The sequence below is a fragment of the Arvicola amphibius genome, chromosome X, assembly GCF_903992535.2.
Source record: "Arvicola amphibius chromosome X, mArvAmp1.2, whole genome shotgun sequence".
Classification (NCBI taxonomy): domain Eukaryota; kingdom Metazoa; phylum Chordata; class Mammalia; order Rodentia; family Cricetidae; genus Arvicola; species Arvicola amphibius.
This window is the reverse complement of record NC_052065.1, coordinates 92,140,972-92,166,832: the sequence shown is the minus strand read 5'-3', so window position 1 is coordinate 92,166,832 and position 25,861 is coordinate 92,140,972. Positions and strand designations below refer to the sequence as shown.

The 25,861-nt window shown below is 46.4% G+C and overlaps 1 protein-coding gene across 1 annotated transcript in view; it reads left to right on the top strand.

Moving 5' to 3' along the window:
* Positions 1 to 25,566, top strand: part of Col4a6 (collagen type IV alpha 6 chain) — a 68,678-nt gene extending 43,112 nt beyond the window's left edge. The window contains 29 exon segments of the mRNA XM_042054343.1: positions 1,357 to 1,370; positions 1,433 to 1,504; positions 1,758 to 1,865; positions 2,887 to 2,900; positions 2,902 to 3,109; positions 3,477 to 3,530; positions 3,533 to 3,641; positions 5,260 to 5,353; positions 5,355 to 5,439; positions 6,251 to 6,300; positions 6,302 to 6,346; positions 6,348 to 6,377; positions 6,379 to 6,403; positions 7,258 to 7,383; positions 7,750 to 7,931; positions 9,754 to 9,817; positions 10,446 to 10,520; positions 10,867 to 10,974; positions 11,074 to 11,181; positions 13,428 to 13,499; positions 13,763 to 13,888; positions 18,151 to 18,267; positions 18,577 to 18,738; positions 18,888 to 18,986; positions 19,247 to 19,393; positions 20,397 to 20,513; positions 22,163 to 22,354; positions 23,041 to 23,327; positions 24,046 to 25,566. Coding sequence (XP_041910277.1) covers positions 1,357 to 1,370; positions 1,433 to 1,504; positions 1,758 to 1,865; positions 2,887 to 2,900; positions 2,902 to 3,109; positions 3,477 to 3,530; positions 3,533 to 3,641; positions 5,260 to 5,353; positions 5,355 to 5,439; positions 6,251 to 6,300; positions 6,302 to 6,346; positions 6,348 to 6,377; positions 6,379 to 6,403; positions 7,258 to 7,383; positions 7,750 to 7,931; positions 9,754 to 9,817; positions 10,446 to 10,520; positions 10,867 to 10,974; positions 11,074 to 11,181; positions 13,428 to 13,499; positions 13,763 to 13,888; positions 18,151 to 18,267; positions 18,577 to 18,738; positions 18,888 to 18,986; positions 19,247 to 19,393; positions 20,397 to 20,513; positions 22,163 to 22,354; positions 23,041 to 23,327; positions 24,046 to 24,306 — 3,151 coding nt within the window. The 3' untranslated portion in view covers positions 24,307 to 25,566.
* Positions 25,567 to 25,861: the final 295 nt, after the last annotated feature.

The following is a 25,861-nucleotide window of genomic DNA, read 5'->3' as shown; positions in this document are numbered from 1 at the left end:
TCTGTAATCATAGGAGCTTTTATTACACAGATTTGCAAAAATAATCCTACGCTGTACTCCACAGTTTTTGTAGAGTCAATTTTTTTGTTACTGTTTTTTAATCAAAGCTACAGAGTTTTATTGGAACCAGTGACACTGTGGTTTAAAGAAAGACCTTGGAGGATTGTTTTAATGAATAGGGGCAAGCTAATGTTTAAATTAGCATAGCAATTGTTTGTAAATGGGCACTCGAAGATCCACAAACAGTCTGTCACCGATAGTTTATTAAAGTTCCCCCTCGTGATCCTACAGACTATTTGTCTGCAATATGTGAGTGGAGTGCAAAGAAGAAATGTCCTACAGGAAATGCTGTGAATGCTAATCCCAGTCTTGACTACTGAAACTGACTGTCTCTGTTCCCCGAGTAACCAGAGTTTACAGTTTCCAAGAAGGAGCTGAGGAGTCTCAATTTGTCTGTCATGACCAAGGGAGTGATCTGAGTGTTTGTCTGGTTTTTTAAGATTTATTTATTTATTATGTATACAACATTCTGGTCTCCATGTATGCCTGCACTCCAGAAGAGGGCGACAGATCTCATTACAGATGGTTGTGACCACCATGTGGTTGCTGGGAATTGAACCTTTGGAAGATCAGCCAGCGCTCTTAACCACTGAGTCATCTCTCCAGCCCCTTAAGTGTTTTCTTAGCTTAGAGATACACATATCTGAATAAGGACAGTCAATAAGTTTTAGTAGACTCAAAATGAACTGCTTTAAAAGAGGCCCCCATGCTTTGAAAGACAGCCTTTCTGGAAAAAAAAAAGAAAAAGACTTCAATTCCCAGCACCGACACGGAAGTTTCACAGCCATCTGTAACTCCAGTTCCAGGGGATCCAACAACCCTCTTTCGGCCTCCACGGGCACCAGGCACACATGCGGTGCACACGATACAGGCAGGCAAAACAACCAGATCACTACAATTTTAAAATAAACATATAATTTTGTGAAAAGAAGAAGTGTAGGTGTGAACTCGAATAGCTGTGGCTTCAAATTATCCACTCTAATAATGCAGGACCACGATCCTTAGCGCTGGAACCTAAGTGCAGGGTGGTTAGAAAGAGATGCTAAGTGAACAGCGAGCAGACAGTTGCTGCTCACGGCTGCTCCTGCATGGGTAACTCCTCTGCCTAGATGGCAGCTTGCCTATCAGGCACGGATGGTTTAATAAGTGATACGATACTCTGGCACCTGAACACTAGAGCAGGATAAGGATTGCGCGCAGCCGTTTGCGTCTCTCAAGAGATTCGGAGGCCAAGCTTCTGTGTGTTCCTAGATTCTGAGTGGGGAGACCAGGGCTATCCACTAAAAAGAATCAGAGGAAAGGAGCATGGGGTGGGGGGGGGGACTCTTCTCTGACTTGGTGAGCTCACACTTCCACGTGTTATCATTTACAGGAGTCACCTTGCCTTGTGTTATTCCTGGATCATATGGTCCGTCGGGATTTCCTGGAGCTCCTGGATTCCCAGGTATGTAATGCGGCCAGAGAAAGTAAGCACTCTTTAAGGGCCTTGAATCAAAGGAAGCGGAGGATCCCTTAGTGATGAGTGTACTGCTCAGGGGCTTCTAGGCGACTGAAAAAACAGCGGTTGGTGACTGTGGTGTTGGGAGGCGGGACTCAGGAAGGCCGGCCAAGAGAGGAGGATTGTTGACTAAACATCATAAATCTAGCCTCTCCTTGTTAGTATCCCTTTCCCCTCACTACCTGCACTTGGTTTTCAGGCTCTAAAGGAGCTCGGGGCCTCCCTGGAATTCCAGGCAAGCCTGGCACTCATGGAAGTAAAGGAGAGCCCGGAAGTCCGGGGTTAATTCATCTCCCAGGATTGTCAGGTAAGGAAAGGAGGCGCCCCTCGTGTGGATGTTCGGTTGGGATTCTTTCCACTCTCCACGGGTGTCAGTAAGCTAGGTCTGCTCCCTGGTGTGACTGAGATGGTTTGAGTTTACTCACTTCCTGGCAAAACGCAAGGGAGAGCCATAGAATGAGGGCCTAACGCGGCAATAGGGGACATGTCAAAACAACGGAGACAACCCCTTGACTCTCAGATGAGGAAACCAATACCTCGCAAAACCCACTGTGGCAAAGCCAGGACTCTGCAGCTGTCTGCTTACCAGTCTTGTGGCAGTATTCCAGATGAACTACTTAGAGGTCAGAGAGAGTTATTCAGATCAGCCCCAAAGAAGCTGAGCTTCAGGCCTGCAGTGTACCACGGCTTCTCGACTGTGTCCCCTGGGTCAGCACCTGCGTCACCTGGGAATTTGGTAGTCATGTCAACTCTCAGCCTCTTCACAATATCCAGTGGGCAGGACCTCCAGGATAGCGCTAGCAATCTGTGTGTCATAATACGTTCTGAACTGCCATTGCTCTAGCACTCGGCGCCTCTCCTAGGCCGTCTGCTCTAGTGTGTCGTGTTGAACTGCCATTGCTCTAGCACTCGGCGCCTCTCCTAGGCCGTCTGCTCTAGTGTGTCGTGTTGCTGCAGGTTTTTCCATTACTTTCTGCCCACTCAGGAAGAAGGAGGGCATGGCAGCTGGAGCTCAACAACTGCGAGAGGCTGAACTTTGACCAGAGGGGCTTGGTATGACTTGGGTCTATTAGCAAAATACTGAGCCCCAGGAATAGGAGGCAGGTTGCTAAGCTGTGCCTATTCCAGCCTCCCAGAACTAGAACTTTCTGCCACTCATGTGCCGTAGTCCCTACCTCTGCACAAATCCTCCATGTAATAGAGACTGCTGATCATTATTAATATATTAGCTTTTTGTATTAGAAAAATCTGTCTCAGATCACTATCCGACAAATTGCTTCTAGACATCATTGGCCTATTTTTTTTTTCCTTTGCTTCTTTACATTTAGGATTTCCTGGAACCTCGTGGGGAGAAGGGATTGCCTGGGTTTCCTGGGCTTCCTGGAAAAGATGGCCTGCCTGGGAAGGCTGGCAGTCCAGGTTTACCAGGTTCCAAGGGAGCCACTGGTGACATCTTTGGTGCTGAAAATGGTGCTTCGGGGGAGCAAGGACTACAGGGATTGCCAGGGGACAAAGGATTTCCTGGAGACTCTGGCCTTCCGGGGCCCATGGGTGATTCTTCTTGACCCTTTACTTAACAATGAACAGAAAGCTTTATGATAACTGCCGCCTTTGCATGAACACAAGCATGAAATGCATGACTGAATCTGAGATAATTAATTGGGAAGCTAAAATGACATTCTATTCTGTCTCTCTGTGTGGGGGGAGATTTTCCTTATGTGGTTAGAGTCTATTTTCCTATCCTAGTAATACCAGGAGTAGCTGTAACCAATAGTCAAATTTTTGCAAAACTGCTGACAATAGAGGGCAATTCACCTGAGCTGAATCCTGGGCTAAAACTTCCATTGGAAGATGGTTTGGTGACCCAGTGCCTCCCTGTGATCCAGGCTATAAACATCTGCCCCCTCTTTTTTATTAGGTTTGACTGGGAAGTCTGGTATGCAAGGCCCCAAAGGTGAGAGGGGCAACCCTGGACATCAGGACCACCAGGAGAGCCAGGACCCTCAGGGTCTAGTGATGCATTTGGCGTCAAGGGCACATCTGGACTCCAAGGAGGCACCAGGCTTTCCTGCACATCAGGTAGGTCCACTGGAGGAAGAACCCTAACTTGACCAACTTTGGCTAGGCTTACTTAGGGTTCAGGCATCTTGGGAGACGAATAGTGACATGATCAAAATCTAGGAGATTTCACTATCCTAATCTCTCAAGTGTCAAATCCCAAATCACCCTGGCTGTGCCAGGCAGAAGGCATTGCTATGTTTAGCTTCTGAGTTATGACAACACATCTCTGTCATTTCTCTCCTCCATGGCCTCCTGCTCCTTTTGATGCTTTGGCCTGCCTCTGGTCTTTCTCTATTTTTTTTTTTAAAAGCCACCCTGTGTTGAGTTGTGTTGTAACACTCACGGGGCTATGGCAAGCCTGCTCTGAGCTACAGAGAAATTGAAGCTGAACTCCTCCCACCCCACAGTGGCCTGCCTGTCAGGGGAACAGACCTCTGAGGATCCGTAGGCTAACAGTGGCTTTCACTCAGTACCAAGGAATTCTATACCATCATCCTCACTCTGTCTGCTAGACTAAGTGGCTGAAGCTGAGTTATTGGCAGAGCCATTTATTATATCCCACTTTTATCTCCTTTGTCCTTCTGTTTCTGGGGTCTCCGTATAAGATGCTGACATGAAGAAAACGAAGAAAAACAACAACTCACAAGCTCACCGACTAAGACTCCCCACTGGGGAATTATCTGATTAGCCACTCTAACATGGCCTTGCTTACAAGACCAGGGATCCCTGAACCCTGCTAGAGAGCTGGCTCCCATTGTATTCCTCTCTCTTGTTACAGAGCTCTCGTCCCAGCTTCCCATTGGAATCCTGGGGCTCACAGCTACTTGATGCTTTTCATTTCATGGAAAGCTAAGTCAGCCTTTCATTTAGGTCCTTGGGAGCCCAAATACTTCTGTCTCATTGATTTAATCCTTTGGTGTTTTTTTTTTAAATTTCTTTGCTTTGTTACCTGGACATTCCACTTTGGCAGCAGCTCAGGAGGTTAATCCCATTTGACCAACTTAAAAGCGGGTGGTGAAAGGCGACTCGGAGTACCCAGGAGATCAAATGGGCCGTGCGGGTCTCTACAGAGCTTGGCACTAGGGGGCCTTTCAAACCTAATGCCAAGAAACTGGCTGATTTAACCGCTTGCTTGAGGGATTAAAAGGGCAACCCTGTATCCAAGACTCCCTGGGAAGTTAGGAACAACAGCTCAGCTTTAGCCTCTGCTTCGCGAATTGGTCCGGGAAACAACCATTGTAAACTTGATTCGGGGTGCAAGTGCCGGGAAACTGGAGCCCAGCTGCCACCCTGGCTTCCAGAGCTCGATTCAAAGGCCTCCGGTGGTAAACCACATTCATAAAAGAAAGAAGTTATAGTCTCAAAGGGGTTGCTTTTCCTGCCACACCCACCGTGCCATGCTTGAAGCAATATGCATTTAGAGTGTGGTACTCTGGGTGGTAAGGTAACTGATGCTTCCCACCAACGTAGCGACTCCAGATAGCTGGCCAGCTCTCTCGCTGGGTATTGTTAAAGGGCCTATGACAAAGCTCGACAAACCAGCAAGTCAGAACCAATGGAATAAGCTAAGCCGGGTGGCCCAGATCTGACCAGAACCGTCGGCTCTACTAGCTGAACCTATGTTTCTCTATTCAGGGAAGCCTGGAAAGAAGGGCCCAAAGAGGATACATAGGTTCAACCTGGGTCAAACGCGGAAAACGAGGGTCTAGCCCCGGCGTAAAAGGCCTTCCCTGTGTTCTCACAAGGGTTCAGCTGGTTTCCTGGGAAGGCCCCGGGGTTGCCAGGAGTCACTGGGTTGCCAGGCATCCCAGGCCAAAAGGGTAAGTAATTGGGAAGATCAGTGAAGTGGGCAGGGGCTACCTAAAAGGAGCATTCATTCTGAGCCACCCAAATTGTTCCCTCCTCTCTACCCAGGAGCAGAAGGTAGGCAGGGCTTTCTGTAGCAAGATCTTTAAACCAGGCTGGTACTAAAGGAAGAAAGTCACCTAATGTGAGTTACCCAAACTACTTGCTGTGTGGAACAGTGGGGTGATCGACATGGCCAGAAAGGGCCAGGGCAATAGCAGCTGCATCTAGATCACACTGCATGACGCTGTACCAAGGAGCCTGACAGCTCTCACTTCTTACGATTGTCATTGCAGGGGTTAGGTGTGTGGCATCTCTTTTTTAAACAGGAGAAAATGGCTAGTCTCAGGGCAGGACACACAACTGGTTAGCACAAAGGGGCAAGGGTGTGCTTTAGCTCTTTGCCTCTCTTTGCCTCCTGGACTCAGGTGAGGGTTTTTTTTGTTGTTTGGTTTGGTTTTTTTTTTTTTTGGGGGGGGGAGGGGGATTGACACGTGGCTGCTTGAACTTAATGACGTAAAACAACACCACATTATCACTTTTTTCTCATGTTTAGTGCTGTGTGTGCTTGTTCCGAGAGTGTCCTTGAATGGGTAATAACTAACCAGTTTGTTTAAAAAAATACTTACACTTTAGAGTTAGAGAAACCTGTGTTCAAATCCCTTCCTCTGCAACTTCTTAGCTCTGTGACATTGGAAAGGAATGAGATGCTCTTCTGTGCCCCCCCCCCTTTGTCTCCTTGTGTGCACTGCAGACATGATAAAGAAAGTCTTGCTTTTTCAACAGGTGAAAAGGGGTCCTCTGGGCCAGCAGGGTTTCCTGGCTTACCTGGCCTTCCCGGGTATTCCATGGAAGGCTGATGGATATAAGGGATCTTCCGGTTTTATTTGGAAAGGTGGGACAACCTGGACAAGGCTGGTACTCCCGGTAATGAAAAAGGTGAGGGTGTGTGTGGCGGGGGGGTGAGGTTGGATGGGTGGGTGCCTGTATTAGGACAGAAGAGAAGGAGACAGAGAGAGATTCCAAAGCAAGCCCTTTGGTTTTTAAAAGTGTATTTGCTTGTCACCTTTGCCATTTGTGTGATAAATGCCAACTCTATATTGAACAAAAATTTGAAACACTCTTAATTAAGTCCTCTTTGAAACCAAAAGCCTATTCACTTCAGAGGTCAACACTACGTGTTATGGACTATGTTAATCAGCTTTTGAGTACTGAAAAAAAAAATGCCTAGCATCAAGAGCTTGTAAGACGGCAAGGGCTAACTTTAGATCTTAGTTTCAGAGGGTTCCAGCTGTGGTCAGGTGACCTTGTTGCCTCTGGGCCTGCGGGTGGCGCAGTACATCATGGAGCAGAGCTTACTTTCATTGCAGCTGGGAAGCAAACCTTGAGGAAGTGATAAGAATGAGAGCCCCATCATCCCCTTCAAGAACCTGTACCCGCTAATTTGACTTCCCCCACTCCACCCCATGCATCAAAGGCTCTCTCACCTCATATGAAGTCAGTGGCTGAGAATCAAGCCATTACTACCCAGATCTTTGGGGGACACTTATTCAAACCAAAATGGAGAATTTTGAGTAGGGTCTAAAGTTACTGATGACTTTCGGGTTGGAGAAAGAGAAAGCATACACAGAAATGTCAAGTTCAAGAACAGGATAGGGAAGAGGACAGAAAGGCCTAGATACTGGGCTGGGGGTGGGTAGTGTGGTAAGAAACAATATGAAACATCAGACCCAGTGTGACTTTATGTGTAAACCGTCTCTCTCATCCTGACCACCTGATCTTCCTTCCTTCAGGAGACAGAGGGGATCCAGGGTCAGTTGGTGCAACCAGTCCAAGACCTCCAATGCTGAACCTTTGGTTCAAAGGAGAAAAAGGCTCTCGAGGTTCTGCTGGATCAATTGGATTTCCTGGGCCCAGAGGTGCTGAGGCAGGGGATGTTCAGGAGTAATTCTCAAGAAAGGATTTACAGCTATCCTAGGCTTCCTTCCCATGAAAAGCCAAGTTTACCCCCAAGAATGGCAATATGGGGTTCAAGGAGGCTACCTTCCCTTTTGCTGCGTCTGTGGTACCCCAGAAAGAGACTGGTAAAAAGTGAGGCATGGATACTGAGCTACTTGCCCAATGTGAAAGCCGGCGTGACATCAATGGCACCTCCCCAACCCCACAAACTAGCTTCCCCTTCACCTGAGAATACACTTGGTATATGACATTGGGCACCTGCACCTAGACAAACAGAGTTTTTGTTGCCTCTAGCCTTTTTCTAATAGGTTTTGCTTCTTTCCCAGGTGAAAAAGGAGAGTCTGGCATCCCAGGGTTACCAGGTCCACCTGGAGCTCCTGGACAGTCCAGTATCATCAAAGGACTCAGTGGGAGTCAAGGTTCCCCTGGATCTGTGGGAAGAAGCGGATTACCTGGCCTGAAGGGGTCCCTGGGGATCACAGGTTTCCCAGGAATGCCAGGAAAAAGTGTAGGTTTATCCAGATTTCCTGTCCCTCTTCACCACCCAAAGACCTTTCACTGCATAGGCAACAGGCCCCAGGGTCCCCATCTTTCTGATTTTAGCCTACTTCCCAACCCTTACCCTCAAGATACCCTCTGGGGTTTTGTTCCCATTACTGGCCCCTTGTGGTAAAGAGGTGGGGTAGGGGCTGGAGAGATGGCTCAGTGGTGAAACGTACTTGCTGTTCTATTTTGGATGGCTTATAACTTCCTATGAACCACAGCTCCAGGGACTCCAAAGCATTCTTTGGGCCTCCATGGACATATGCACACATGGTAGCATGGTAGTGGTCTTCTCTCTCTCTCTCTCCTCTCTTCTCTCTCTCTCTCTCAGGACACACACACATACAAACTTAAAAATATAAGTAAGAAAGAGTAAACCAGAGTAAGTTTGGGCAGATGGACTTTAATTTGAATGTTGGTAGTCTCATCGCTTATTTGCTCTGTGATCCTGTGTACCTTGCTTAATTAAACTTCACTGAACTTGATTTTTCCATCCGTTAAAATAGAAGACTAATAACAAGTTTCTTTCAGACGGTATGAAGATTAAATGAGAGGAGACATGCAAAAGGCCTTAACATTGTTGTCAAACGCGTGGAATGTTCCACATAAATAATAGTCCTGATCAAATGAATTGGGCCCAGAACACCTGTACTCCTACAAACAAAATTACTGTCTTTCAAAGTGTTAGTTTATCTGGTAGAGAGGGTACACTTGCATGGCTCAAATATTCGCCCAAGAAATCCTTCTAGGGCTTAAAGTCCTGACAACTCACAGAGGGAGAGGGAATAGAAAGAAAGTGGGAATGCATTTAGGGAGGAAGGGATCCCGGCATAAGCAGAGACTCCCATTAGGAACATCTAGATCTACAGCAGTGTGCTACAAGAAGCCAGGCCAGGAAGCAGGCAGAATGGTGGGGATGCCATTGAAGGCAGCGGGCCAACAAACACAGTGGCCCAGGCCATCATTACTCAGTCTCCTGTTTAAAACAGCAACTGGCTGCCTTTTTCCTGGGTCCATCTCCAAATACCTCAAGCCGTACTAGATACCGTGAGAACAGCTGAGAGCCATTGACAGAACCACTGCCCAGATGCACTGCTTGAGAAAGCTGCCACTGTGCTCGGTTGTCTTTCCTTGTGACTATGGAAGCTACTCATCCAAATGCAGATCCGCACCTGCGCACTGACAGCCTGCTACCTGGTGACGGGGCAACCTCTCGTTCCTCATGGAGCCCTGCAGCAGAGGTCTAGCCCTGCTTAGGAAAAGCGAGACTGCGTTATTGATTGTTTTCCAGTTTTGAGGCAGGGTCTCACTAGGCTGGTCTGGAACTTGTGAAGTTCCTGCCTCTGTTTTCTGAGTGCCGAGATTATAGACATGTTCCCTCAAACCTGGAGGAAGCAATGATTATGGGGCATGACTCTAGGGTTTTGGACAAAGTGTTGTAGCTGAATACCAGCAGAGCAGACTGAGCGCCTCGTCTAGGGTTCATGTCCTATGTTTTCTGAGACTTAGTTAATGCAGCCATACACTGATTCACCAAGATTTCAATTCCAATAGGCTATGATAACATGACTAGTAGTAATCTACAGATGAAATATCTCCCCCCGTAAACCCTAAGTATGCATGCCTGTCCCTGGCTCAGCACCTTCCCATATGCAGGCCTGTCCCACCTAACACAGAGTATGTAATCAGCATCTCTCAGGCGATGGCTGGGGGTTGGGAGAAAGGAGAAATATGGTGAGCATCTCTGAGCTCTAGGCAAAAATAATGATTCCTCTATTGCATTGAAGGGTTCACAGGGTCGCACTGGAACTTCTGGCCCACTGGGAGCAACTGGTATCCCAGGTTTAAAAGGTAGGGGACATTTTCTCTTTTGGTGTGTTTGCCTAGACCAACATAAGGTTTTCTACCAATTCATAACTCAGGGCTGGGCAGAGTTGTGTTTAGAGGGAAAATGAATTTGGTTTTCATTTCCCATTTGGCTAAACACCTTCCACAGTTTTTGTTCTCCAAAGGCACAACAGTGGTACCTGCCAAAATCTCTTCCCAGTGTTTTCATGGCAAAAAAATAAGTGTTCCTTTGGCTTTCTATTTTGACTCATCTGCTTTCAAAACAGCAGGGTAAAAGAACTTCAGGTCAGGGCAACTCTTCCGCTGATGAGCACAGGCCCCAAGGCAGGAACAGTTCCCATCTTTACAAGAATCACTGTTCTATTCTGATCACATCTCAGGGCCCACTTACCATCTTCCCACCCTTCCTGGGCCTAGTGATGTGTTTCCAATGCTCTGTATAGGAACATCTCATGCCAGTAGCTTGCCAGAATCCTAGGTCCCTTTACCCAGTGGGTGGTTTTGTCAAGACACTCCTCTGGCCACAATGAATCTGAACTGAGGGAAGAAAGGTTGAAAAGATTATTTTAGTGAAAAAAAATGAACAATTGTTTTTCCTGACCATTTGAAAAATTATTTTTTATACCTGCAGGAGATCAAGGCCAAACATTTGGCATTTCTGGAAGCCCTGGACCCAAGGGACAGCCTGGTGAATTAGGTTTTAAAGGTAATGCTGAGACATTTTTGCGTATACCTCACAAGTGCTTTAGAACTAAGGACTAGAAGGAATTTTGGAGACCAGCTCCCAAGTTCTTCAGCATCCACTCAGGGGATGCTCACAGTTTTCCCAGGCAAAATGATTTGTACACTGACAAGGACCTTTAGCATGGTATACACCTAATACAGTTTTCAACATGAGAATAGCTTCTAGAATCTTTTCCAGTACTTCTTCATTGAATCAAGTTCCCATGCCATCTCTAAATGCTTTCACCTTCCTACTCAGACTTTCTCGTGGAGGATCTCAATTCCAGCAATGGGTCCCTAATCATCCAGCAATTTTCTTGACCTTATAGGTGTTAAAGGAAAAGATGGGCTAGTTGGTGACAGAGGTTACCCAGGAAACAAAGGCGATGATGGAAAAGTTGGTATTGCTGGAGATCCTGGCCTTCCTGGATCCCCAGGTACTACTGTCTGCTCCTTAACAACTTTATTCTGAGAAGTTATAATGAGCTTGAAGACATATGCACTATTCTGAATGTCTGCCTTGGACTCACATTTAGGACTTCAAGGGATTTCAGGTATGAGAGGAGACCCAGGCCTCCCAGGTTCCCCTGGCCATCTGGGGTCAATTGGCCACCCTGGACCCACTGGCTTAATAGGACCTAAAGGTATGTGTGTCTGTGAGGAGGAAGTGGGAGGGAGTGTCTTTTCCTCAACAACAGATGGCAACTATTTCATCTTAGAATGTAGCAGCTAGGCTACATACTAATGTAGAGAGCTGGCTCACAGGTTAAGAACACCGACTTTCCTCAGAGGACCTGAGTTTGATTCCCAGCACCCACCTGGTAGCTCACAACCAACTGTAACTCCAGTCCGAGGTGATCTAATGCCCTCTTATAACTTCCATGGGAACCAGGCACCTGTGTAGTACAGAGACATACATGCAGGCAAAAATCTCATATACATTAAATAAATAAATATAATTGGGGAAAAATGAAGAAGGGTGGTGAGCAGTTATGAATAAGGATAGAAGAACGTGAAAGCTACAAAGAAAAATATTAGCAAGAAAGGTATATTAGTTTTCCATTACTATGGTGAACTCCCTGTGGTTGGTTACTTAGAAAGAAAATAGATTAAGGCTATAGTTTTTGAAGCAGTAATTCCAAAGAGCTATAGCACTGGCTTTAAGAAGAACCATACGATAACTATGTCACCTCATGGGGGATACCATCATGGCAGATTGTGTGTGTGTGTGTGTGTGTGTGTGTGTGTGTGTGTGTGTGAGAGAGAGAGAGAGAGAGAGAGAGAGAGAGAGAGAGAGAGAGAGAGAGAGAGAATAACAATTCAATAGGAGGTCAAAGTGAAGGGTAGGGCCAGTCGTACTCTTCTGTAGCAATTCACAATTATGAGAACTCAGGGTCTATAATAACTACCTTATTCCTTTGTGCAGAGTCCCAGGGACAAAACCAACTTTCACTAAACCTTACTTCTTCAAGATCCCACCAGCTCTCATTATATCACAATACAGACCTTGGGGAAAACAATAAAACCATATCCAAGTGAAATGGTTAATAGTGTTAACCTGGTAAGATCTATAATCAGCTAGGAGACAAGCTTTGGGGACACCTTTTAAGGGACAATGTAGATTAGGTTATTCTCTGGGCATGGCTGTAAGGAATGATCTAAAATGGAGGTGCTTAGATGCACCTTAACTATAGGAAGTACCATTCCATTGGCTGGAATCCTGGGATGACTAAAACAGGCGAAAGTGAGCTGAGAACCCACATTTATTATCATCTACTTCATGATTATGGATGCACTAGAACCATTTGCCTCAAGTTCCTGCTGCCAAGTCTTACTCAGCATGATAGATGGTACCCTCAAATTGCCAGCCAAAATAAACTTTTTCTCTTTTCAAGCTGCCCGTGTCAAGTATCTGATGACAGAAATGAGCATCGTAACTACTATATGAAGCCATAGGGAAAAGTTATTGCCTAGCATAGGCTACCTTACTTTGCTCTAATTTTCTAGAACCAGTTTCTGGGAGAAGACAGCTCAAGGTGCCGGTATTGCTACTCCTACATTCTATTAAAAATACCCACTGTGGGGTAGCTCAGTTGGTAGAGTGCTTGCCTGGCATATACAAAGCCCTAGGTTCAATGCCCAGCACTGCAGAAACCAGAGTGGTGCCACACACCTATAATCTTTGCACTCAAGTTGTGGATGCAAGAAGATGGGAAGTCGAAGGTCATGCTCGATTACATAGAGTTACAAGCATCCTGGGATACATGAGACTAACTCAAACAAACAAAAAACAAGACAGGTGGAAGGACCTATTGATTTGGGCTCTTGATTTTAGCTGTTTTAGTTCCCAGTCGTCATGCGGTTTGACTATAGCTAGACCTTTGGTAAGGAAGAATATCATGCTACGGAGTTGCATGAGTTGCAGAGTCACCTCAGGGTGATCAAGAAGTAAGAGTCACCTCACAGTGATGAAGAAGTAAGAGTCAGTGCCAGGACAAAATACACCCGTTCCTGCCGTGCCTTTAGTTAGCTACTTCCTCCAATTAGGCCCCACTTCATAAAAGCTCTTCCATCACTCAATAATTCAGTTAAGTTTTGAGTCACATTGAATGAATACATTTCTAAAGTCAGAATCATTGTAGTCTAATGATTTCCTAGAGGCTCTGCCTCCTTCAACACTTAGGCCTTTGGGAGACACTTTAGATCCAAACCCTAACAGCTAATTAACTGCCACATTAATCTTAAAGCGGCAGTGATCCTTTATAAGAATCATAAAAACCCAAGGTGCAAGGTGTATGCTAGACACTGGCTATTCTTCCATAGAGTAATGAGTAATGCCTCAATAAAGATAAAGATGGCTGGAGCCATTTCTGATGCTTTCTACCCTCAGGATTCTCTGGACCTCCTGGTTTACATGGACTGAATGGACTTCCAGGCACCAAGGGTACCCATGGCACTCCAGGTAAGAAAAGCCCTGAAAGTCAAGTTTAAGGACGTAAAGCCCTTCCAGATGCCTGGAAGATGTCAGCCATGACTGTAGCTTATCCCATATCATGGTTCTCCTCGCCAGTCTTCAATTGGAGATTCTTAATATGAGGGGGAAATAGGATGTTTTGTCTTTCTGTGGGAATGAGCTTTTCTTCCAGGCCACAGGGAAGTCAACTATGACAACCTGAGGGCTCTCTCCCCCTGAGCTCTGTCCCCTCCCTCTGCATTTCTTCCTAGGAGGCAGCATCACCGGTGTTCCTGGGCCTGCTGGCCTGCCTGGTCCCAAAGGGGAAAAGGGAATACCAGGAATTGTCATTGGAGATCCAGGAAAACAAGGTTCAAGGGGGAAAAAAGGTGATCGAGGTATGTTAGCCCAAGTCAGACCTTGTAGAAACTGAATGAGGTGCTGGCAGAGGACCAGGGTTTGGTATTGATCAGGGCCACGTGGTTCACAGGGTTGAATTGTGCTTGGCTGTACATCTTTGAACGTCTAAGAACCCTTATATGACTACTAAGAAAAGGATGATGGGCTATTCCTATGGCTTCCCGGCAAAGAATGCTGGGAAGCACTCTTCTAAGTGCCCTCTAGCCCCCAGTTTCCCTCAGGCTCTTTCCAATGAAGCTCTGGACCTCCTTTTTCACACCTGTCCAGAGCCAGGATAAATGCTGCTAAGAAACAGAGTTTGTATATCTAGTGAGATCTTAACTACAATTTCCTGAGTGCTCCTTGAGGATGGAAGACACCATCTGGCAGAAGAAACCCAAGACAGAGAAGGACCTCCTGAGGCCGGGCCCACAGTCTGTACTCTATCAGAATGGGTTACCTATTTTTCTTTTTTCTTTCTTCTTCTTTCTCTTATCTATTCTTGTCTTTCTTTCTTCTTTCTTTCTCTCTTTATTTCTTTCTTTCTTTCTTTCTTCTTTCTTTCTTTCTTCTCTCTCTCTTTCTCTCGCTCTCTCTCTCTTCCTCTCTCTCTCTCTCTCTCTCTCTCTCTCTCTCTCTCTCTCTCTCTCTCTCTCTCTCTCTCTCTCTCCCTTGGTTTTTCAAGACAGGGTTTCCCTATGTAGCCCTGGCTGTGCCGGATCTCACTCTGTAGACCAGGCTGGCCTCAAATTCACAGAGATCCTCCTGCCTCTGCCTCCCGAGAGCTAGGACTAAAAGCGTGCACCACCACTGCCCGGCCTTCAGTTATAGTTTCATAAATCAAATTCCACCCTGATCTCAGCTCCCCACGCTGCTTGAAGTCTTTCTGCATGTCCCTCTCAGAAAGTAACAGCGAATTACCATTCTTCAGTTTCCTCAGCCGTGTTCTGGAAGCCCATACTGACTCCCACTTACATGAAGCAGGAAATGAATGCAGTATAGCCTCATGATCTAGAGGATGACCGTTAGGTTCAAATTTCAGTTCTCCCTTTCACTAAGCTGTATGCTCCTGAGCAATAAAGTTACATGCCTTTCTGTGAAATGGATATAACAACAGAACTGTGTCACAGGGTTTTTTTCTGAGGATTCTGGCAACAGTAGGGCATTGTGTGTCCAAGAACCTATGTCAGTGTCCTGCAGATGCCCCGAAACCCCTGGGCACTATGCTATTACATGCTACTTGGGAAGTGATATCTGCATTATATTTGGGGCCTTAGATCTCACCACACTTTCCACTAGATTCACGTATTAATACATTTCCTACTGCACTTTGAATTGGGGCAGCTGTTGTTTCTGTGTTTAATCTTTCCATTGGTCAGGACAAACTTGTCCTTTTGGGGAAGTCAGGAGTTTCTCCAGGGGAAGGGCTCAAAACGGTTTGAGCCTGCAGAGCAATTGTGGCTTTTTCCCCCCAGGACATAGAGAAGATGGGACATGAGAGAAGCATATGGCATTGCTTCTTCTGTTTGTAAATCTTGACTGTGAATTTCTGGTTATCAAATTATTCATTTACTTTAGCTGACACGAAATCATAATTACAATTGCAGAAAACAGCACACATCAAGATGGATATATTATAGAAGCATAATTATGAGTAGCGCGGCACATCACAAAGGAATACATTAGATGTTCAAAAATAAGCAAAACAACCAACATACTGTTTAGGGATGCAAATATTCATGAACAAATTATGATGGAAAGGAAGGAAGTGAACACAGAATATTCGGGAATGGTTGTCTCTGAGAGGAGGGGGTGAAATCGATGGAGGCAACACAGATAGTTAACAAGATGATTACATCTTCGCTTTTCTTTAGTGTGGCAATGGAGGGCAGATGTGTTCATCATACCTGGATTATTCTTTATTGAACCAATTTGTTAAAAAAAAAAAGAAGAATAACGCATGTATTGTACCCACAGACAAAACCGTCTGTCATTTGCTCGTGGAAGTAAAGCAGACTCAGCCCAAGAACACTCCATTCCCTGGGCTCACAATACCTTTAGCTAAATGATTCGCAATTATACTGTTGTTTTCATACTTGCACTAAGTCCTTAGAGCCTACACTTATGTAGTTAGAGTTTCTCAGGCTTTGCCTTTGGAATCAGTTAGCAAAACAGTCATCTTACATTTGCAGCTCCTCATTTAGGACATTTTAGTTTTCATAAAAAATACATACGAGGGCTTACAAGATGGCTCAGTGGGTAAAGGCACCTACGTTACAAGCCTGACAACGGCGTTTCACCCCTGGTACCAAAGTTAGCTGATGGAGAGACCCAACTCCACAGAGCTGTCCTCTGAGCTCCACTTATTCCCTGTTGCACACCACCCTGAGCACACACAATAATGCTAAGTTGTTACCAATATGAGATTTGGGCACTACTTTAGGTCAGTAGTGTATTCATTTAGCATTTGATGACATATTAAGACAACTGTAAAGTCAAAAGGCAGATAAAGGGCAGGCAAGTCTTCACGAAACTGACACGGGGACTCAGAATCCGTGGGCTGCTTCTGCTTATTTCATTTACATGTGGTTTTATGGTATTGTCCTTGTCTCTGCGTAATTTCGGCTGATATAAAATGCATGTCTAAAGCTCTCTTTCCCGGAAAAAGCATGCACTGTATCTTTTTTTCAGATACTTACCTTAATTAAAAAGAGAAGAACTTCAGAGAGTCATCGTGACACAGTTGACAATGTACCAGTAGCAACATGTAATTTTTTTGTGCTTACTCGTGTGTTTTCCCCTTGTACAGGACCTAAAATTAACCAAAGCCTCTCATCTCCAGTGTTCTTTGTGATTCAGTACATTAATGAGCTATTTTTAAACACCTGCTTCGGCTACTCTACCATCTATCTCTCTTTACATGTTTTCGTGGATTTACCAGTTTCTTTTTAAGGTAGACATATGATAGGAAAATGAGTGCTAATATTTTTGGATTTTTCTTCTCTCACACGCACAAAGAGAATCTCAACCAAAAGCTTTCATCAAGCAGATACACTGAATTTTCTTATTTGACTCTCCATTAGACTATGCCAGCTAACACATCTGTTCCATGCGTACTGGGCAGCAGGAACTTCCCCACAGGTGTTGGTAGTTTTGATCTTTCCCCAACAACACTGCCATATGTGTATTTCACATGAATTAAATAAATATGCTGTCATCTGATGAAAGTTTTCACTTTTAACTTATGGTAGAAATCATTCCACAAGTCAAAAACATGTAAAGTAGTATGGGAGTCTGAGCAGAGGATTTTGGTTTTTTGTTTTTGTTTTTTATTGATTTTGAGTTTTTTGTTTTTGTTTTTGTGTTTGTTTTTCGAGACAGGGTTTCTCTGTAGCTTTGGAGCCTGTCCTGGAACTAGCTCTTGTAGACCAGGCTGGCCCCAAACTCACAGAAATCCACCTGCCTCTGCCTCCCGAGTGCTGGGATTAAAGGCGTGTGCCACCACCGCCCGGCTGAGCAGAGTATTTTGTAAACGCTCTATTACATAACTATTCACTTTGAACAAAGGGGAACAAATACCTGTTACAGAGACGTGTGTTCAACAGGCACCTAAGCGGTAATTCCACTACTATGACACCTATAAAAGACGGGTTTTTTTTTTTTTGGTTTTTGTTTTTGTTTTGTTTTGTTTTCCTTGTTTTTTTTTTTTTTGTTTTTGTTTTTTGTTTGTTTGTTTGTTTTGGTTCGTTTGCCTAGAAGTGCCAGGAGATAGCCCAGAAACCAAGGATACACAAACAAGGGGATCCATAGTACTCTTGCTGCCTCCCTTCGGGATGGTCTGGGTTGGGTCATACAGTAGCCATAACTCTTTGGCAGCATCAGAGAGCTGTTGGGAAAATTTGTTCGATGGACCGGTGTGTTTAATAACAACACTTGGGAAACGTAAAATCCAGCTGCTTGGCCATGCCTTCTTTTGTTTATGATTTGGAGGAAAAGCAGCCTAAAATATTTCCATCACCAGTAAAATCGGGGAGCTAGAAATTTCCACAGCTCTGTCCAGATAAAATGAAGCTCCAGCTGGAAAGAGCCGGTCTTACTTACTGTTGTCTGCTCGCTGGGAACGTCGGCTGAAGACAGAAGAGCCCTCTGCTGGTGTCCGCTGGTCTTGCAGCTACCTTAATAGCTTCCATTTTCTGAGTGCACCCGGTCCTCTCTTGAACATGGGAAGCCCACCAAGCCCCATTTTATTTATTCTTTGCAGGTTTCCCAGGTCTCCAAGGTCCTGCTGGTCCCCCCGGAGCCCCAGGCATCTCCTTGCCCTCAGTCATAGCAGGACAGCCTGGTGACCCCGGGCGGCCAGGCCTAGATGGAGAACGAGGTAAAAACAAGTAGCCCTAAATAGAACTGGCCACCCGAGTTTGATGTTTGCATACATGATTTATATAGTGCAGCCCTTTCCCTGATGCTGAGCATGCATGGATCTGCTGAGCCGCAGCTTATTCCCTTCCTCCGAGATCTGAGGGACTAGAACTGCCTACATTTTGCTTCAGAAAGCCAGGGTGTGGGGACTCCATGGACGGCAACAAAAACCCCTCAACTAGGAATGGGCTTTGGCTACTTAAGTACCTAGGCCTTCAACAGCTTCCCATATTCGTACACTTCATGTCTTTCCTAATCTTATCCCTAGGCCGCCCAGGCCTTCCAGGACCTCCAGGTCCCCCTGGCCCCTCTTCAGACCAAGGTGACACTGGAGACCCTGGCTTCCCTGGAATTCCAGGCCTTCAAGGGCTCAAGGGAAACCAAGGACTTCCAGGTTTCTCTGGCCTCTCTGGAGACCTAGGGCTGAAAGGTAAGTCTGTTACACCCACTGTAAGACCCATCAATCACCACTGCATAGTAGGGGGGTCCCGAAGCACAACCTGTGGATGGGTTTCTTGTTGTCCGGTCTTCCTCATCACCATGTCAACACCTGACCTGTTTTCCTTTGGCCCTTGCCAGGCGTGAAAGGAGAGCCTGGCCTCATGGGGACTCCTGGCAAGATTGGGCCACCAGGAGACCCAGGATTTCCTGGGATGAAGGGGAAGGCAGGGCCAAGAGGTGAGTCTAGGCCAAGCCCGAGCTGTGGAGGGAAGGGGTGAGGCATGCGGCTGAGGTTCTTTTAGAAGCCATGCTGTCCAGCCACACCGCAAAAGCAAATGGGGATCGTCTTCCCCCAACCCAGGAGGGAGTTTCTAGACTTTGGAGATGCCTCTGTCCCCAGCTGATCCTAGGACTGAAGGGCCTTATTGCTTTGCTGCCATGGGTCTGCCCCTCCTCTGCTCCCAGCCTGACACTGCTATTTCACCCCCTGCCTTCAGGCTTTCCAGGCCCCCAGGGTGTGCCAGGACACACACCAATTTCCGAAGCTATTCAGGCTCCTCCAGGACCTTTGGGTCTTCCAGGCATTGATGGTATCCCTGGCCTCACAGGAGACCCTGGGCCTCAAGGCTCTGTGGGTCCACAAGGTAAGAATGGCACCAGAAAAGGGGGACTCCAAGCTGAAGATACTGTGGCTTGACCCAGTTCCGTTTTCTTTTTAAGATTTATTTATTTAATGTGTACAGTGTTCTCCCTGCATGCATACCTGCAGGCCAGAAGAGGGCACCAGATCTCATTATAGATGGTTGTGAGCCACCATGTGGTTGCTGGGAATTGAACTCAGGACCTCTGGAAGAACAGCCCGTGCTCTTAACCTGTGAGCCATCTCTCTAGGCCCTGGCCCAGTTATGAAAAGGCACCTTCATCAAGCATTTCTCTTGCTACTTCACAAGGCTCTCATACTCCATGCCAAGGAACTGAAAGTCCAGAAAGCCAATGGGGCAGTGTTTATACTTGTCTTTGAAAAGTTTCTGAACCCTGGATCTGCTGATGCAGCAATCCAAATCAGAACAAATCAAATGAAATTAGAAAAAGCCCAGATTTAATGGATTAAAATGCTCCTGGATGATTTTCCAGCCTCTCAGTGAGAAGACAGGGAAGAGAGACCGAAAAATTAAATTTTGAGGGGCACTTTAATTACCCCGTGGAAGTGGTCTTGAGCATCTCTGGGGGAGGGCATCATCATTGGTGAGCTTCCTGAGATGTGCTAGGGTTTGGAGAGAAATGGGGGAGGGCTCTTAGGGTGAAAGTTCCATCAGAACATTCCAGACTCTTTGGGTATATGGATGTCAGGGATGAGGTGAAGTTTCCAGTAGAACAGTTTTCAGAGAACATGGGAGTCTCTCCCCTAGATAGCTTGCCATCTCTAATGTTCTGTTTGGAGATAGAGATGTGTTGAGTGACAAAGGAGAGCACACAATAGTGGAGAAAGCACAGGGCTGGGGACAGAGACCTGGCTTCTAAGTCCTAGCTTTGCTCCAACGGGGGTAAGTTATTTCTCTCTCTTGGACTTCACATGAGTCTTAGGAGAAAGACTCTAGACCTTCCACACTGAGCCTCCCCTGCCTTGTGGATTTTTCTCTCCTACAGGTTCTAAAGGTCTACCTGGCATCCCTGGCAAGGATGGACCCAGTGGGCTTCCAGGCTCACCTGGAATTCTAGGTGATCCTGGTCTCCCTGGACTACAAGGACCTCCGGGATTTGAAGGTCAGGTGAACAAAACTTGGAGGCCTAGTCAATCCTGTGGTGAATTTGCCACTATGAAGGGGCTCACAAGCTGAGTTCTAGTCTACCTTGATGTTCTATTGCTGTGCAGAGACACCATGACCAAGGCAACGGTTACAAAAGAAAGCATTTAACTGGGGGCTTGCTTACTGTTTCAGAGGGTTAGTTTATTATAGTCATGGACTGAGCATGGTAGCGGGAGGGTAAACACTGGAGTAGCTGAGAGCTACACCCTGATCAGAGAGAGAGAGAGAGAGAGAGAGAGAGAGAGAGAGAGAGAGAGAGAGAGAGAGAATCCCTCAGCTGGGTTTAAGCTTTTGAAATCCACCCTCAGGGACACACTTCCTCTATAGGAAAAAGAGAGAGACAGAGACAGAGAGAGAGACAGAGGGAGGGACGGAGGGAGGGAGGGAGGGAGGGAGGGAGGAAGGGAGGGAGGGAGGGAGGGAGAGAAACCCTCAGCTGGGTTTAAGCTTTTGAAACTCACCCTCAGAGACACACTTCCTGAAACCAGGCCATACCTCCTTATCTTTCTCAAATAGTGCCACTCCCAGGTGACTAAGCAGTCAACTGTATAAGCCTATGGGGGCCATTTTTATCCAGAGCACGGCATTGCCCTTCTACCCTGCACAGTGCACAGCCTACGAAACTAAGTCCTGCAGGACTCAGGAAGGCAACAAACTCTTGCAAATCTTCGTCAAATCCTTGCCTGGGTTCTCCAGCTTTGTTATGGACCAGTGTCTTGCTGCATAACCCTGTTTGCCCTCAAACTCACTATGTAACCCAGGCTTACTTCAAACTCCTGATCTTCCTGGCTTTGCTTTTCATGTCTTTTTGTCTTACTCTGATGTGGATGGAGAGGTAGCTCAAGTAATACTGTTGGAGATGAGTTATGTCTGCCCATTGTTTTACTAGTTATCTTTTCTACCAAGGACAACAAATCGTTTGTCCTTGGGAGAAAATACTTGTAAGGCTCAGTAGCAAAACATTGCAGTTCATGGCCAAGAGAGGGGAATGAAGCTTTATCCTTCTGTTTTTAAAATTTATTTATTTATTTATTATGTATACAATATTCTGTCTGTGTATATGCCTGCAGGCCAGAAGAGGGCACCAGACCCCATTACAGATGGTTGTGAGCCACCATGTGGTTGCTGGGAATTGAACTCAGGACCTTTGGAAGAGCAGGCAGTGCTCTTAACCTCTGAGCCATCTCTCCAGCCTGAAGCTTTATCCTTCTAAAGCTAATGTTATTTATAATGCTTCTGATTCAGCAGCTAGTTATGTCCTGGGAGAGACTTCAAGGCTGTGCATGAGGTTTCCACTAGACTCACCCTTAGAATCCAAGGCCAAGTGGCTAGAAAGGGGCAATGGTGTAATCTTTAAAAACGGGAACTGTGTATCTGGACACACGTGACTTGGTGTTCTAGCTTGCTGATCTTGTAACTATGGCAGCTCAGGGCTCAGTTTTCCCATCTGAAGAGTAGGCTGATAATAGTGCCAGCTCCTGGGAACACCAGGATCATGTGGCTCGGTACATATATGTGATGTGCCTTACACAATGTTTAGGACCAAGAGTGGCTAGGGTCACTGTCATCTGTGCCGTACTTACTTGTATGTTCTTTTCTTCTCAGGCGCTCCGGGGCAGCAGGGTCCCTTTGGGAGGCCTGGGATGCCAGGGCACAGTGTGCAAGTGGGCTACACACTGGTCAAACACAGTCAGTCAGAACAGGTGCCGCTATGCCCCGTCGGGATGAGCCGGCTGTGGGTGGGTTACAGCTTACTGTTCGTGGAGGGGCAGGAGAAAGCCCATAACCAGGACCTGGGTAAGTATTGGCTCTGACATCCAGTCTTTGTTACCTGTCCCTACAAGGACTGAAAACTGACCTCTTATGTTTCCCAGCCCTTTAGACCTGTGGTTGTGAAGTCAGCCATAAGCACCAGCTCTGGGGTCAAAAGGAATTTGACTCAAAGTCCTACCACTTCAAAGCCACATACCCTAGCTAAATTATCCAACCTCTCCAAGCTTTTATCCTCCCTTAATGAGGCTGAACTATTTCTAGTACGTGTCACATAGAGTGGTGTAAGGAATTCATGAATCACATAATGTAAAATATATTTAAGCCTCCATTAAGTATCAGTGATTAGTTATAACAATAGTAGCGTGACCTGCAGAGCAGCGGTGATTACTCCAGCATTAATTGCATTAGCAGATTAAAACTCTTAAATGTGAATTCCATCTATTAAATATTGGTTTGACAAAGCAGATTAATTAGGGAGCGATTATTCACTTTATCAAGAGATTCTCATCATTATTCAACTCCCCTGGTATATTTCTGAAATGATTTGATCCTCGGGCTCCAGTAAATACCGGAGTCACCCGACTGTAGGAGAGAGCTCTCATGCTCTGGGAAAACATTTAGGTGGAAAGTCACATCGTCAGCTACTCAGGCCCTGTACCCCTGGCCTTTGGCCACCACTTACCCAATCCTTGCCCATCTTCTCTTCCCAGGGTTTGCTGGCTCCTGCCTGCCCCGGTTCAGCACCATGCCATTCATCTACTGCAACATCAATGAAGTGTGCCACTATGCCAGGCGCAACGATAAATCCTACTGGCTCTCCACGACTGCCCCCATTCCCATGATGCCTGTGGGTCAGAGCCAGATTCCCCAGTACATCAGCCGCTGCTCTGTTTGTGAGGCACCCTCGCAAGCCATTGCTGTGCACAGCCAAGACGTCACCATCCCACAGTGCCCTTTGGGCTGGCGCAGCCTCTGGATCGGTTACTCCTTCCTCATGGTAAGGCCTCGAACCACTCTGTCCCCAAGTGAAGACAGAGATAGATGGTGGGAGAGAAGCGCTCAGGGCAGGCTTTCCCATGGATCCCAGGCTCCAGGGACACTTAGAATTCAACATAGAGATGAAGGTGGGAATTCCACCCCCTTGTGGTTGTGGGGGAAAGTGCAATTTGAACCTGGTGCCCTGGACTGAGAACATGGATGAGTCGCAAGCCAGGGCCCTACTCTGTGTGTTCTTCCATTTTGTCAGTATCAAAGGAAGAATATGACACATTATAATCTGCACTTGTCACTAAGCCAATGTTTGATTCCAGGACCAACCTGCACATAAAATAAATAACTCTAATTTAAAAATTGTCAAGGTACACATATCTGCAGAACACGGGAGTAAACGGAAGGCAAATCTCACATAGCTGGGAAGCCTGTGTGATAGGAACAGGTGGGAAAACAACGGGGTGAAAGGTGATCACTGGCCACGCAGCATGGTTAGGAGGGTACAAAGGAGCCAGGAGCGGGCGGCTCATCCCACAGCTCCCTCAGAGGGGATGGCCAGTACCTGCTCCCAAAGCCCAGGTTCAACATGCTGCCTAGAAGCTGAGTGATTTCAGGGTCCAGACTTCTGGGATGCAGCACATATGCAGTCCTTTAAGAACAGGACGTGCGGCACGTCCACTCTGAGTTCTGGCACCGCCCCCACGGTCCCCTCCCTTCTGTTTCAGCACACAGCTGCCGGGGCTGAAGGCGGAGGCCAGTCTCTCGTCTCTCCTGGCTCCTGCCTTGAGGATTTCCGGGCCACTCCTTTCATTGAGTGCAGCGGTGCCCGTGGCACCTGCCACTACTTTGCCAACAAGTACAGTTTCTGGCTGACTGCAGTGGAGGAGAGACGGCAGTTTCGGGAAGAGCCTGTTTCAGAGACATTGAAAACCGGGCAGCTCCACACCAGGGTGAGCCGCTGCCAGGTGTGCATGAAACACCTGTAGGGTGTTGCCCGTCATACGGCCCCTGCCCTCCCTACCCCCTCACAACACTCACCTCACAAATCTGGGCTGTCTGGGAAAGGAAGGCCTGAACCCATTTGCCTGTCAAGTTGTATATCCGAGTCTCATTTGGACTGGACTACTGGACACTGGGCATCCCAACCCTCAGGCCCAACAGATGAGCCCACTGTGCTAGGATTCGCAGCTCTGTGTTCATCAGTCTGGTGCTAATGTTCCATTTGGACATGTGTGTGATTATCCATGGTTACCCTCAGAAAAATGTGCTGGACCGCCATCTTCAAAGACCGCTAGAGTTCTCCTCACTGCCTTGACCAGGAAGTTCTTTATAACAGCTAAGTTATTTCTTTATGATGAGATGTCACTACACATTATTTGACTTAAACTAGAACTCAGGGTTTCTACCCTAAAAGTATGGCTCTGGCTGAACATTACAGACAGCTCAGGCCTGTCTAGGGCTAGCCCTGCCTACTTAAGGCAGCCTGTTGTATCTAGGCAGGCAGTAGGATTGAGATGAGGAGCCAGCTATAGCCAGAACTGAGCTGTGATCCCTTCTAGAGTTTGTTAATTCTATGCCCCGTCTTGACTAGGAAAAGCTGACATAGCAGCATTTGGTCCTAGACAAACCACTGTCTCCTGACTGGATCTCTCCACAGCCAGAGAGATGGAGAACTTGATCTGGTCCAAAGTAGAACCAAGGATGCAGTAAACGTGACCAAGTTCTCAGCAGGAAATGAGAACCACTTCTCTTTCTTCTTGGCTTAGGGCAGAGGGATGAATAGATATGGAACTGTCAGTTTTGCTTTTAACTCCAGAAACAAAAAGGTAAATCTCATGTCCCCATTTCTCAGAAATCCCAGATTACTCCAAACGCCACCCAGATCTATGCAGGGTGGCAAACTAAAGCTGCAGTGTGTTGGCTCCTTGCATTCTGAAGCTATTCAAGACTTTCCCATGAAAATGGCCACCCATCCAAGTACTCTTTCACAGGTAGCCTTTTAAACTATTTGCAAGTTCCCCCCCCCCGCCCAAATCTCATAAAAATCTAGCACACACCACTGTTAGCAGACCCAAGGCACAGTCTGAGTTGCCCACGAGGTATATTTTGCCCATACTATCTGCTGTTTGAAGCAATCTATTTTAATTAGCGGTTGCCTAGAACACACTCAGTTACATGAACACGTAGCACTCCCTTCCGGGTGACTTCACTTCTTTGGTACTATATAAACTGCCCACACACGCAAAACATAACGAGTATAATCTGAGCTGTTGTCATTATCACCTCCTACATAAGTAAAGGATGGTGTTAGCTTTGTACATAGCAAATAAAATTAATGAAATGTGAATGTTTGACTTTTGAGACTCTTTTAAAACCTTTTTCTAATGTCTACTTTCACTCAACTTTCTAACCAAACATTGAACAGGGAAAATTGGAAAATGATTAAGTCAAAGGGCAGAAAGTTTTCCCTTGGTTAACAGGCCCACAACATACTTTATAATAAGCATACAGGTGCTTCTATCTTTATCCCATGCTAGAGTT